This window comes from Aspergillus heteromorphus (assembly GCF_003184545.1).
Source record: "Aspergillus heteromorphus CBS 117.55 chromosome Unknown BO70scaffold_56, whole genome shotgun sequence".
Taxonomy (NCBI): Eukaryota; Fungi; Ascomycota; class Eurotiomycetes; order Eurotiales; family Aspergillaceae; genus Aspergillus; species Aspergillus heteromorphus.
In genome coordinates, this window is record NW_020290461.1 from 43317 (window position 1) to 56647 (window position 13331).

The window sequence follows — 13331 nt, forward strand, 5'->3', positions numbered from 1 at the left end:
TAGTCAGTAAATTAAACAGTAACTATTAATATTATTATATAAAATATAATTAATAACTAAAGCAGAAGAGAATTATTGGGCTAGATAATAAAAAAAAAATTTTTTTTCAGAATAAGTAGTTATTATTTATAATTATTATAATATAAATAAATAATCTTATCTAAAGATCTTCTATTTAATTAATTAAATTAATTATTATTTATTAGTACTTTACTATTTATAAATAGCTTTATTAAATATTTTTTATTATATAACAAGAGCTGCTCGCCTGCAGCATATCATAGCGAACTAGCTATCATTACAGTTGACAAGTATAACAGTACCTACTTACTTTAGTTAGTAGGTACGGAGTACTCCGTACAGAGTACCTACTTCAGTACTACTAGATACCGTACAAAGTACCGGTATGTGCAGGTATAGCGCCTTGTAAGATTCCTGGGACATCCCTAACAACAAGTAGATACGGTAACAGGCCCTCGGGTATCGGCACGCGCCGGGCTATTTTGGTGGCGGGGAGACGGGAAGAACCTACCGATTATTGGCACCAGTTATGTGCACATAAGGTAGAGTAGGTAGAGTAATCATTTGGGATGAGAAACTGGACAACTCGACATATCATAATAATGAGCCCTGCCTACAGTGAGCAAGGGGGTGCCCAGGTACTCCGTATATTGATTGTATAGGAGAAACTCCCTACTACCTACCTGTATTCACCTGCCTACTATGTAGTTATGCCGCCTTTGCTCAGTGGCTCACTTCTTTTTTGAGTGTCCAGAGGACAGGTTCGGACTATTATAGTACCTGTACCTATAGTATCGAAATATGGATCAGCCAACCAGCCAGGATCAAAGCACCACTTCCTACGGAGTACTTCCTGCTACCTAGGTACTACTCTAGGTAGATAGATGGACTAAAAAAATAAAAAGCGATGGATGATGGATTGACAGTGGTGGGTACGAGGTACTTATATCTTACGGTATAGTATTGTATCGTATCACGAGTTTCAATAGGTAAAATAGGCAAAATAGGCCGTACGGAGTAGGTAACAGTTTCAATCGCTTAGTACTACTCCGTACGTGACCTATTAGATGTTGATTGGTCCCTTAGACTGCTAGAGAAGTAAACAATCGATAGCAGCCTGACCATCACGGTGCTTTGCGAAGAAGGGAGCTCAGCAGTGTTCCAGGACATGTGCACCTCTAGAACGGAGTACCTAGTAAGCAGTACTAGTAGTAGTACAAAGCAACTCCGCACCTTGTGCTAGACACTCCTAAACAGATAGATACCGAGGTTCTGTCGGAACTAGTGTGTGATCGGCGCCGATATACTGATTGGTGAGTACATAACTGCCTCCCGACTGTTGGAATGCTCCAGGGCCCCGTTCTTTCCCAGAGATCCTGACTGTATCCTGCCTACTCTTCGGATTGGATCTTCCTCCAGCCACCCTCTTCCAAGTTCCAACGCCAAAACCTCTACGGCCCCGCTTTGCAATGGCCGTAGCCGAAGACAAGCGGAAGTCCGTGCTGATCACAGGGTAAGTCTCTGAGATGTACAAGGATGTCTCCGCAACCTTCGCCAGCATAATATCCAACTATTTGATCCTAATAGGCCTATATTGACAGATGCTCTCCCGGCGGCATAGGAAACTCGCTTGCCCGCGAGTTTCATCGGCATGGCCTTCGCGTGTTCGCTACAGCCCGAGAGGCAGAGACGATTGAAGACTTGGCAGCACTTGGAGTCGAGACCTTGAGCCTAGTCGTAGATGACGAGGACAGCATCCGACAATGCTTTGCGGATGTGAAAGCAAAGCTCGGAGAGAAGGGACTGGACTACCTTGTCAATAATGCGTAAGTGGTCCCGCCCATCAAAGAGGCAGTATACGTTGACAAAAAGAAACAGGGGCCGAAGTAAGTACATGCAGAGTGATCATCGCAAATTCAGCAAGAGGGAAACTCTCCTGACATTTGTTAGACTATACCGTGCCGGCAATGGAGGTTGAGCTTCCCGAGGCACGCGCGACCTTTGAAACGAATTTCTTTGCCGTGATAGCCATGTGCAAAACCTTCCTTCCGCTTCTTATGGAGGCCAAGGGGACCATTGTGCAGATTGGGTCTATCGCCGGGGTGAGTTCGGCCAGCGATAATCTTGGGTGGGCCGCATGTGCTGATGCTTGCCCAGATAATCCCCTACGTATTCGGGTCCGTGTACAACGCCTCCAAAGCGGCCCTGCACTCATTCAGCGACTCCTTACGCGTGGAGCTTGCGCCGTTTGGGTATGAAATCGCACTTCCCCTTCCCATGTCAGGTAGCTGATACCAAGTGCTCTAGTGTGAATGTGACAACTGTGGTGACGGGGGGAGTGCAATCTCGGATCGCTCGTGTCCAACGCACATTGGCACCCGGGTCGATCTATGCTCCGATTGAGGACGAGTACGATCGGCGCGTGACCCATAGTCAGGATGGCGCGATGCCACACGCTTCATACGCCCGGAGTGTTGTCAGGCAGGTTTTGTACGGATCCGCACCATGGCGTTGGATTTGGCCATGGGCGCAAGGGCGGAAACACTGGATCTGGGAAGGTAACAAAAGCTGGGTGATTTGGTTCCTGGTAGGAGGATGGGCGTGGAATGGCTTGTTTCAGAGTGTTATGGTACGGATGTTCCAACTTGACAGGCTGAGAAATTCTGCTGGGTGATGCCGTTCATGTCTTGCTGCATTGATGCCCTCGGAGGTTACTATTCCATGACATTTGCTGTATCCAATCTGGCGAACCACAAGTAGGAGTTCTAAAGCAACGGAGCACGAGTAGTACCGGCGCCGTTCCGTGATATTCCCGTGCTGCTGAATCATCCCGAGACGCACGCTGGTTGGTCCGTCAGGTGACCGACTCCCGATGGCTACCGCCCGTTCGTTCTCTCAAGGCAATATCATCGCCGCGAAAAAGAAAGCTGTTCTCCCATCAACACCCAATATTTCCCTCCCTCTCCCGCATTACCTCACCTTGGAGGATACCCCCTGCCCTTGTCACCCCTCGCCTCCTGACGCGCCTCTCGTGATCCATCTCCTCTCCTCTATCCCAAACTGAGATTTCAACATGTTCAAGCTTGCCCGCAGCAGACCGGTTACGGCAGCTTTGAGGGCTGCGACGGTAAGATTCCCCAGGCTTTGATGTCCAGCGCGACGCCTTATCTAAGGCCCCCCCTTCCACCTCGCAACATCCTCATTCCAGAGCTTACTTGCTGATATACTGCTCACCCGTAGGAGACCTCCGTTCAGTCCCGCCTGGCTCAGCAGCAGAGAAACCTGTCGATTCACGAATACCTGTCCGCGAATCTCCTCAAATCGGTGCGTCGGGCACCCAGGGTCTTGTTATAATCTCGCCTTGCAGGTTTCACTGATAGAGGTCTACAGTATGGCGTGGGAATGCCTAAGGGTGAGGTCGCTCGCTCGGCGGAGGAAGCTGAGGCCGTTGCTAAGTCCCTCGGTACGTTTTGATCCGACATCCCCATCTGCGGTTGCACCCACTAAGATGCGACCGAAATATTAGGCAACGACGACATGGTCATCAAGGCCCAGGTCCTTGCTGGCGGTCGTGGTAAGGGTTCCTTCGACAATGGTCTCAAGGGTGGTGTGCGTGTGATCTACTCGTGAGTGTGACCCGTGTTGTTCCGGTCATTCGCCCACGCTGATAAATACAAATTTTCAGCCCTACCGAGGCCAAGATGTTTGCTGGTCAGATGATCGGACAAAAGCTCATCACCAAGCAAACTGGTGCTGGTGGCCGTCTTTGCAATTCCGTGTATATTTGCGAGCGCAAGTTTGCTCGTCGCGAGTTCTACCTGGCTGTTCTCATGGACCGCCAGACTCAGGGTCCCGTCATCGTTGCCTCGTCTCAAGGTGGTATGGACATTGAGGCCGTTGCTAAAGAGAGCCCTGACGCTATCATCACCACTCCCATCGATATCAATGTTGGAGTCACCGATGCGATTGCCACGAAGATCGCTACCGAGCTCGGCTTCTCCGAGCAGTGCATCGAGGAGGCCAGGGACACCATCCAGAAGCTCTACAAGGTCTTCATGGAGAGGGATGCGACTCAGATCGAGATCAACCCTCTGTCAGAGACTTCCGACCACAAGGTCATGGCCATGGATGCCAAATTGGCCTTCGACGACAATGCCGACTTCAGACAGAAGGAGGTGTTCTCCTGGAGAGACACCACCCAGGAAGATGCTGATGAGGTCAAGGCTGCTACGTGAGACTCACCTTCTGGATTGTGGACAGTTCGAAGAATCGGCGCTCTAATACACGATGCAGGCACGGATTGAACTTCATTAAGCTTGATGGTGACATTGGATGCTTGGGTACGGATCCCCAGGAAACGATATCGTTCTTGGCTTCCCCTCCTGCTAACCGTATTTGTAGTCAACGGTGCCGGTCTTGCCATGGCTACCATGGACATCATTAAGCTTAACGGTGGTGCTCCCGCCAACTTCCTTGATGTCGGTGGTGGTGCCACCCCCGCCGCTATCAAGTCCGCCTTCGAGCTTATCACCAGTGACCCCAAGGTCACGGCCATCTTCGTCAACATCTTCGGTGGCATTGTCCGCTGCGATGCCATCGCCCAAGGGTTGATCAACGTTGTGCAGGAGATGGGCCTGCGCACCCCTATCGTGGCGCGTCTGCAGGGTACCAACATGGAACAGGCTCACAAGTTGGTATGCTATTAACCTAATTCTGGCACGTATCGCACAAAAAGAACATGACGAGCTGACATGAGTCTGTATAGATCAACGAGTCTGGCCTCAAGATCTTCTCTATTGAGGATCTCCAGAGTGCTGCTGAGAAGTCCGTTCAGTTCTCCAAGGTCGTCAAGATGGCGCGTGAGATTGATGTTGGTGTTGAATTCACTCTCGGTATCTAAATTCTGAGTTGGATCTCTATGTATGCTGCTTCATTATCTCTTGTACTCTCTCACGCCCCCACTCCCTCACCCCTGTTCATAATTCCCATGACTGGGATACAACAAGATTTTTCTTGATGATGCAACGAGATGGGATGTGATAGGCCCATGATGGTCACTGGTCTTGCCTAGGGTACAATGCTAATGCACTCCTACTGCCCAGAGCATGATCGGTCACGGTGGTGCTTGAACGAATTGTTATAATGGTAGAATGAGATGGATCTGGTCGAGAGTAAGAAAGGGATTCGTATAGAGAGCATTGATGGTCCTGTATATCGTCCATTTTTTAGTTCACTTTTCTTTGTTAATGTATTCTTTATCCTTGGTGTTAGAAACGAGGGGCTCAGTGATAGAATCTTCTGGCAGACTCCAATATGCCTGTGTAGCAGAATCTAAAATTGAATCACCCAAGATTGATGGTCTTCAAGTGGTTGCGGTCGGAACTGCAGTCTCGGAAATGGCCGTGTCTCCAAACCCCCACACTTTCACATCGTTTTCATTGATCATCAAGACAAACTCCCGGTCACCCCGGAGAGCGAAGCGAGTGGCATACGAGTAAACTCTAGTCGTGGCTTCTCTAGGTAACCCAGGATCCATGGCTGCGGCCGGGCGATGAGAGATGGGAGATGCTGGCTCAGAAATCCAAATGACTGGCTTGCCCCTATCGTTTTTTACATAGTACAGGAGGCCCCGATCCACAGCGGCCATGCACAAGGGATGATATGGCGTGTCCTTGGGGCTTAGCCCGTGCAAACACATCTCATCAGTCTTATGGTTGTAGGTGGCCACAACGACATAGCTAGGGTTGGTTGATGCCACACCGGATACGGGTGGTTCGCAGGAGAAGACCGCCAGTCGGCCACTGGCGTCGTTTGATATATTGTGTAGCGTCAAAACGCGCCAATCAAACTCTGCAAGGACCGGCAGTTGTAATATATAGGATAAAAGGCTGTCAACGGGTCCATGGTTTTCGAGGCTATGCTTTACGACGCGTAGCCTCTCATTATGGCACAGTTGACCCCGGCCTTGAACGATATTGTTTCTTTCGAGATGGAGGGTGCTCAGGCTGTTGGTGGCTGATTGTAGGCCGATGAGGACCAGGTTAGGTGCGACCCCGATATTGCGTGCCACCCGAGAGTCCATGTCCCAGTAAATGATATATTCATCTCCGGCGATTGAGGGGTAGGTAAACCCCAGGGCAACCTTCATACCACGGGCAACAAAAGCCCGAAAATGAAGGGCTGGGATGCGGAATGACGCATGGTCTCCCGTTTCAAGGTTCCAGGCATGGCAGTATCTAGATACAGATGAGCTATACGTCCGTTCAAGGGCATATTGGGGGCAGACAACGCCATTTTGGGTTTCGGCCTCAGTTTATGATACTTACGCACGCACACTGATTGCTACGACCATGGACTCAGAAAGACGTACATCCCTGAGGGAATCTCGGTTCTCGGTGCAGAAACGCCGGACTTTGCGCTTGCGGAGGTCATGTACGACGATGTGGGTGTTGTTCTCCAGCCAGGCATAGTTCCCATTGGCGTAATCCAGACAGTCGAAGTTTGAGTCATGGGGCGGGGGAAGATCTCTATCCAGGATCTTACAGACGGGCAGGCCGCGCTCCAGGCGTAACCTCTGTTTGGCATAGTGAATGAACTGGTCTGCTGCGACATGTATGCCTACACACCCGGTGTACTGCTGGTATGCTGTTCCACGGACCAGGTCCGATGACAGTAACCGATGCCACTTTCTGGAGACCTGGAAAGGCGTGGCTGATATCAGTCTTGTCATGCCGCCGATGGCGCATGCCCATTAGGTAGGTTGCTTACCCTTTGGAGTACGTGGAGCTCGGCGAGGCCGAGGTGCTGGGCGATCTGAACTGCAACCTCCGGCGGAGATTCGCCCAAGATATCCCTTTGAAAGGACCGCTGGTTGATGCGCACTTGCGCATCACGCCATTCGTGGGGGCTCAGCTGGTCGAGGATCTGGTGGCATCTGTTTTCGTACCGAATGAGCTGAATGGCCAATATCGGAGGAAGGAAGCAGGATGATGGCTGGGCGCCTACGCAGCAAGTCGAGCTGAAGTTGAGGGGAGCAGGGAGAACAGGGAGATGATTTGTTGGATGGTCGAAGAATCTGATAAATCCATGGCGGAGTGGAAGTCTGGTTTTGGAGGGGGGTAGGGAGAGGGGAGAGAGTGGGGAGGGGGGAGAGCAGAGGAGGAGATCTCTCTCTCTCTCTCTTTATCTATGCAGGGCCCGGAAGCACGCGCCTTTGGAGGGAAGGAGCAACCCAACATCATCCACCGCTACTAAGCACTATATACATAGGTGGTAGTAAGTACGGAGTACCCTTGTGATGATCTCAATAGGACACATAAAGGTATCGACGACCTACAAGGTTCCATCTAGTATAACTTATAGCTTCTAGCTTATATACCACACACACAGTAGATATCGCTATAGTATTCTGCACCTACCTACTCCGTAGAAGTCGCCGTAGTACTTACTACCTAGGTATGAATCTAAATTATGGATGCATCTGGGATGGATCTACAGAACCAGCAGCGATCGGAAGGCGAACAGAACAACCCAAGGATCCAGAAAGAAAAGAAAAAAAAAAGAGAGAGAGAGAACGAAAGAAACAGGTTCGGGACTGACCAATAATCGAGATGCTCACGAAGCTTCGGGAGGCGGGTTGTTGATCCTCAGTTCGTCCGGCCCAGACTCTCAAGCTTGTCTCGCCTTCGATTGATTCCATTCATCCACCCACCCATCCACCCATCCACCCGTTCAGCTCCCTATCCTGCTCTTCTTCTTTTTCGCTCCTCTTCCCCATCATTCTCACGTTCCTCCTCTCTTCTCTTTCTTCTCTTCCTCCTTCTTCCCCCTCCCCCTTTCTAAACCCCGGTCGAGATCCACATACATATCCACATTGGGGGGTCCTGCTACTCAGGGAACTGGTTGTTCCCATCGCCACTCTTCTTATCTACTTCCCTCTTCTTTTCACACAAATTGATCTTATACTTCTCTATCGGATTGATATTTCCTTGATTCATTCTTTCTTTCTTCTTAACTTCTCCCTGTACCTTTTTTATATAATAATTTTTTTTTTGATTATTATTCTTCCTCATCCATCTACTACTTGATCATCATTACCTTCCTCCTCCCTATTTGTCACCTCCCCCTTTTCCCTTTCCCTTCTTCTTTTTCTTTTTCTTTTTCAGATGGAGGGGCCTTGACTGTATCTTGGAAAACCAGAGTTGAAAAGGGAAAAGAACAAGAAGCAGAAGCAGCAGCAGAAGCAGCAGAAACAACAGAAGCAGAAGAAGACCGACCGACCGACCGACCGACCGACCGATCGACCGACCGACGCAATTTCCGCCTGCTCTCCTGCGGCTCCTCCTCGGCTGCCGTCAACCTTTTCTCCTCCCCTGTTCCGCCGCGCGAGATGAGTGGTCTCGCCGATCCCCCCTCTAGGAATCTCCTCATCCCTGGTGGTGCTATCGATGCGCCGGGCAAGACCCGAAAGATTCCTGTCCTTGCCTCCTCCGTTCCAGCTTCCACCCAGTCCGCCGGTGATCCCATGGAGGTCACTCCTCCTGCCTCGGGCGCTGCGCCCCCCGTCCATAGCAGCCCCGATAGCGATCGACTGGGCGCAAACATCACCACTGCCACCTCCAATGGCTCTGCTGAACCTGCGACTGTGAACCACCATGTCACCCCCATTCAGGCCATCGGAGCTGCCGCCGCAGCTCAACAGCCCAAGGTCGTCCAGACCGCTTTCATTCATAAGCTCTACAAGTACGTCGGCGGACTGCCAACGATTTTTACATCCCCCTTCCCCTATCGCGATTGTAGTCGCTGATAACGCTGCGCAGTATGCTGGAAGATCCTGGTATCCAACATCTCATCTCGTGGTCGAGTACGAACGACAGCTTTGTCATGTCCCCCACGTCCGAATTCTCTAAAGTCCTCGCGTTAGTTTCCCCTCCTATCTCGGCCTATCGCAATCGTCAGTCCAGTCCGGTTGCTAACGAGTCAACCAGCCAATACTTCAAGCACACCAACATCTCGTCCTTTGTCAGACAGCTGAATATGTACGGGTTTCATAAAGGTATGCTGGTTGATACAGCAGATGCATTGCCCGCACCGTTATTGATGTACCATGGACACCAGTGAGCGACGTATTTCATACCGGTTCTCCCGATTCCGCGTTGTGGGAGTTCAAACACGGCAATGGCAATTTTAAACGGGGTGACCTCGTCGGATTACGCGAAATTAAGCGGCGTGCATCCCGTCATGCCTTGATTCATCGCGATTCGTTCCCAGGCCACAAGACCGCTACTTCCCAGCCTGGCACCCCAGCTGAGCCTGTACCAGATGCCACCGAGGCGCGCTTGATGAACCTGGAACACTCCATGTACGACATGCACGCCCGTCTAAGTCGCGCCGAAGAAGGGAATGTGACGCTTAATGCGAGGTGCCAGGCAATGACCGAGAGTTTGACCAGATGCCATCACGTAAGTTAGGGGACTCAGATCAGCGTGCGATATGCATATAGGGCGATCACGCTGACCCGCACTGTGACTCAGTGGACTCTCTCGATTTCACGGGCTCTGAGAAGCATGATTCCAGATCGCGAGAGCCTTTTGTACCGAGATGGTGAGTTTTTCGGTTAAACACTCCGGTACTCAAACCCTAACTATGAACAGTGGCCAGCATGCAGGCCGAACTGGAAAAGCATCTTGATGCTGTTCGAGCCCTGGAGCATCCTCCAGACCCGTATCTGGCCGTCCGACAACCTTTCGTCGCCAATATAGCTGTTGATGCAGGCCCGCCACTGTCTCCGCGCCAGATACCCCAAGAAGACAGCCGTCGCCCATCGGTGATGGATCCATCGAGGCCCAACATGATTCGACCGCCCGTACCCCCCCATCTAGCTGTCTCACCTCGTCGTTATGGCTCCATTGGTACCGGAAACTCTTCCCCCAGCTATAGCCGCCCGCAAGTCCCGTCCGTCATCACGCCGCAACATCCCATGCCCCATCCTCTGTCGTCCGTGTCCTCTCCACCAGGGCCAAACCTCGCCCGTCGACACACTTCGGCAGACATCAGACAGCACGGCTGGCCGCCACCGGGAGTATCCCCTTTTCCAACTTCCCATGGGCCGGCGAGTCCTTGGTCCCCGTCACGACATCGGACTCCGACGTCGAGCGAACAGCAGGTCCGGGACGTACTGGCCCAGTATGACATGGGCGCGCCACGACGTCTTCAGGGAACCTCTCGACACGCCACTCCACCTCTACACCTTGATCAATCCGTCGCCACCGATAACGGTTGGCCTCTAGGGCCCAGGTTTCCTCGTCACGAATCATCCTTGCCTGCAACACGACGTTCTAGCATGGCAAGCAATGTCCATTCCCTTCTTAACCCAGCCGACACTGCGGAACGACCAGATGAAGACCAACACGCCATGGCCGACGACAGAAAAAGAAAGCGGTTGGAATAGACCCCGAGGACGCAACTGACCGTTTTGCTCACGGAGGAATCTCATGAGAGAGTTGGGGTGGTGGGGATTTATGACATCGTCCTTCCTCCGGGCCTGAGGCCATCAGTACATTGTTCCTAGGGGTGCATGTTTTCATCGGGGGAGGGGGGGGGGGAGAGGTAAGAGAAACATGAAAAGGAAAAGCGAATTGAAATGTAAAAAGCGCATCCTCCCTTACTCTTCCTTTCTGGACCGGTACTGCATCATCTGGAGTATTGCCCATTTATAATTTCTATGTTTATCTTCTTTTGGGTGGGGTCATCTACTGTACAATTGATACAACATCCGTGGGTTTCAGTAACCCGAGCTTCCTGGCATGGTTTGGATGGAACTAATTTTTTTTTCTCAGGCAACATGGATGCCGGGGTGTACTCGATGTGGCTTCAGTCGCATCAGACACCGGGGCTGCCTAGCCCCGTGTGCTCCTTGTTGCAGAATTTTCAATGATGGGGCGGCCTTGCACAGACCAGCGCTCCAAGGCCTAGCCACTGCATATGTTATTATATTATATACCCCGGGTTGGGCGGTGCACAGTATTACTGGGGTATAGTAATTTAGAATGGCGAATCCAAAATGATATCCTACTGCAAGGCTAGATCATAGTCTTTCAGACTTCCTCATTGCCAGTCTTATTTAAACGGTACCAAGCGGATATGTTGGTGTTTTTATGATTTTGAACTGCGTGCAAAATTGTACCATCCATCGAGCCCTTCTCAATGATCCTGGATGATACCATCTCATCTCTTCTTTCTTTTTTTCGACCGCTCGGCCAATATTTCATCTAAATAGCTCGTGGCTTTCTTTCTACCCCTCGACGGTTGTATTAACGGCCCCGTTTGCTTGTTGGGTTTATCGATCTCGTCGCCATCGTCATCATCGCCACTGATTTGTTTCGTCTTGCTATTTTGATCATTAGATGGCTCCGAGACCGGCCGCACTCGATGTTCAGCCTTCCGCTTCTTGGAGGAGATAGCATTTTTCTTTCCTATCAATGCTGTCCGCCCTTCTTCTTCGTCATCTTCGTCTTCCACGTCTTTTGTGGTGCTGGACGAAGCGCCGCTCACCGGAAGTCGACTCACGGCGCCAGCGCCAGCAGGCGTGTTTCCCTTTGCGGTCATAACCTTTTTATAGTTCTTTCCGAGGAGCTGCCTTCGTAATTTATCATTTGAGTCTAATTCGGTCCGGTTCCAGCTCCCATCCGCGGCTTTAGTGGGGAGAGGCGCTCCGACTCCTAGACTAGATTGCGCCGAGTTAGCACGGCCCATGATATGGCAGGCAGGTCTTCTTCTCCCTTCCGCAAACTCAAGCACTCACGTCTCAGGGACAGCTGTGAAAATCTCATCTTCTTCCCGTTGCAGCTCCTCTTCGGATTTAATGTTGGCTTGGTCTTCCGTCGTTGCCGGGGGGAGCCATGATGCGACGAGCCGCTGACTCCGGGCCAGTGCCACGTTTGCCTTGTTGAGAATGATGTCTGTCTCCGCCTTGGACGTTGCCATTGTGATTTGGCGTCCGATTGATTGCCTGGGATTGTTTCGTGCGGGCAAGAGACGAGGGAACTTTTTGCGATAGCAAGGCGGAACAGAGTGGCAGAGCGTATCGAGCCCGGGTATATTCCGTACCGCTTGCCTTATCGGCTTGTCGCATTCTCATTTACCCACCCCCACCTTCGAGGAACGAACCGAACCCCGGCATATCTTCAAGTCCCCGACCAAATCGCCCGATATATATATCCTACACCTAATGGTCTATCTATCCTTCTATGTACAAACAGGGTCCACGGTCACCGCCACCAACTGATTCTACCGAGCTTGTGCGACACGGCGTAGTCGTAAATAATAAAATTGAAGCGGTTCCTCATGTGTGGCCCTCCTCCTGATGTCTTTGCTTCAACTTCTTTTCTGTCTTCATGAATTCCCGGATCCCAACGGGTATATTGGCGAACAAATCTTCGCTCGAATCCGGTGGCGACCAATTCGTCTCACTGCCACCACCGTCGTCCTCCATGCTTCTGCTGGCTGTAGCGACTTCAGCCCTCGGGGTGTGCCGCAGATCCGTAGCGTGACTTTGCGTGACAGGCTTTGTTTTCGCCTGGTCCAGTCTTGCAGCCCACTCCTCAAGCTCGTCACGGTAGTCATCCCATACACAGTGGACACAGCCACTCATGCAGCAATTGTCGGGCTCCTCCGGCCGCGGCGGGATCGCGACTCCATTTATAGTCTTCCATACCGCGTCTGGCGTTGAGCCGGGGTTGTAACGAGACGTGCGGCCAGGACCTGCCAGTCGAGTACCAAAGACGATCGACATTTTGTCCTGCGGTGTTTGCGGCTCGGGCGGCGCCGGTTGTGTGGGCTGTTCGGGCTGGTGCGTAGGTTTCACTGGATCCCCGTAGGGAGAGCGAGTGGAGAGAATGTCGTGGTAATAGCCTGAGAGCGGATGCGCTTGAGGGGCTCTTGAGTCGGCTCCTCCGGCGTTTTCATCGTGGAGAGTGGCATACTCATGAGCGTGGGTGCGGCGTGCATGCGGGGAGATGAGCTGTGGTCGGACTAACAGCGATGGACTCGGTACGCGAAAGTTGAGTGAATGGCAGAGCCATCTTCGAAAAAGGAGAGAGGGGCGGATCGCCATGCAAGGACGCTCCATGGTGGTGGTGGTGGAGATGTCGAGCAGCAGGGCAGGGATGAATGAAACCCGCGGCGGTTATGTCATACTACTACTAGTAGTTACTGCCCGCCCCCATGGCAAACAATGCAAACCGCCCGAGATGGATGTTGTTGATCGCGGCTGGCCAACCCGGAGGCTTCTTCGTCTCCGTGCTCCTCTC

General features: G+C 51.6%; 6 protein-coding genes across 6 annotated transcripts; 3 read left to right on the top strand and 3 right to left on the bottom strand.

The window, feature by feature from the left end:
- Window positions 1-1490: 1490 nt before the first annotated feature.
- BO70DRAFT_325133 (SDR family oxidoreductase) lies at window positions 1491-2867 on the top strand (the record flags this gene model as incomplete). Its single annotated transcript, XM_025540634.1, has 6 exons — window positions 1491-1534; window positions 1623-1847; window positions 1900-1907; window positions 1972-2123; window positions 2179-2273; window positions 2329-2867. The coding sequence occupies 6 exons, from the start codon at window positions 1491-1493 to the stop codon at window positions 2693-2695; spliced, it is 891 nt and encodes a 296-aa protein (XP_025394337.1). The 3' UTR covers window positions 2696-2867.
- Window positions 2868-2920: 53 nt separating this feature from the next.
- BO70DRAFT_390967 (succinate--CoA ligase (GDP-forming) subunit beta) lies at window positions 2921-5234 on the top strand. The gene is made up of 9 exons (XM_025546202.1): window positions 2921-3148; window positions 3262-3345; window positions 3412-3484; window positions 3548-3647; window positions 3707-4252; window positions 4315-4361; window positions 4423-4715; window positions 4787-4941; window positions 5124-5234. Exons 1-8 carry the CDS (start codon window positions 3095-3097, stop codon window positions 4919-4921), a joined length of 1332 nt encoding a protein of 443 aa, XP_025394338.1. The 5' UTR covers window positions 2921-3094; the 3' UTR covers window positions 4922-4941; window positions 5124-5234.
- BO70DRAFT_390968 (F-box domain protein) lies at window positions 5124-7127 on the bottom strand. The gene is made up of 4 exons (XM_025546203.1): window positions 7027-7127; window positions 6790-6955; window positions 6348-6718; window positions 5124-6257 (listed from the first exon to the last, which is right to left on the bottom strand). The coding sequence occupies exons 1-4, from the start codon at window positions 7107-7109 to the stop codon at window positions 5384-5386; spliced, it is 1494 nt and encodes a 497-aa protein (XP_025394339.1). The 5' UTR covers window positions 7110-7127; the 3' UTR covers window positions 5124-5383.
- A 1132-nt stretch (window positions 7128-8259) lies between these two features.
- BO70DRAFT_192188 (flocculation suppression protein) lies at window positions 8260-10616 on the top strand. The gene is made up of 6 exons (XM_025538502.1): window positions 8260-8763; window positions 8841-8939; window positions 9009-9076; window positions 9139-9482; window positions 9555-9624; window positions 9675-10616. The coding sequence occupies exons 1-6, from the start codon at window positions 8411-8413 to the stop codon at window positions 10469-10471; spliced, it is 1731 nt and encodes a 576-aa protein (XP_025394340.1). The 5' UTR covers window positions 8260-8410; the 3' UTR covers window positions 10472-10616.
- Window positions 10617-11238: 622 nt separating this feature from the next.
- BO70DRAFT_192219 (DUF3245 domain-containing protein) lies at window positions 11239-12185 on the bottom strand. Its single transcript, XM_025538503.1, has 2 exons — window positions 11825-12185; window positions 11239-11746 (listed from the first exon to the last, which is right to left on the bottom strand). The coding sequence occupies exons 1-2, from the start codon at window positions 12004-12006 to the stop codon at window positions 11248-11250; spliced, it is 681 nt and encodes a 226-aa protein (XP_025394341.1). The 5' UTR covers window positions 12007-12185; the 3' UTR covers window positions 11239-11247.
- BO70DRAFT_192222 (oxidoreductase-like domain-containing protein) lies at window positions 12070-13284 on the bottom strand. Its single transcript, XM_025538504.1, has one exon. It carries the CDS (start codon window positions 13148-13150, stop codon window positions 12365-12367), a length of 786 nt encoding a protein of 261 aa, XP_025394342.1. The 5' UTR covers window positions 13151-13284; the 3' UTR covers window positions 12070-12364.
- Window positions 13285-13331: the final 47 nt, after the last annotated feature.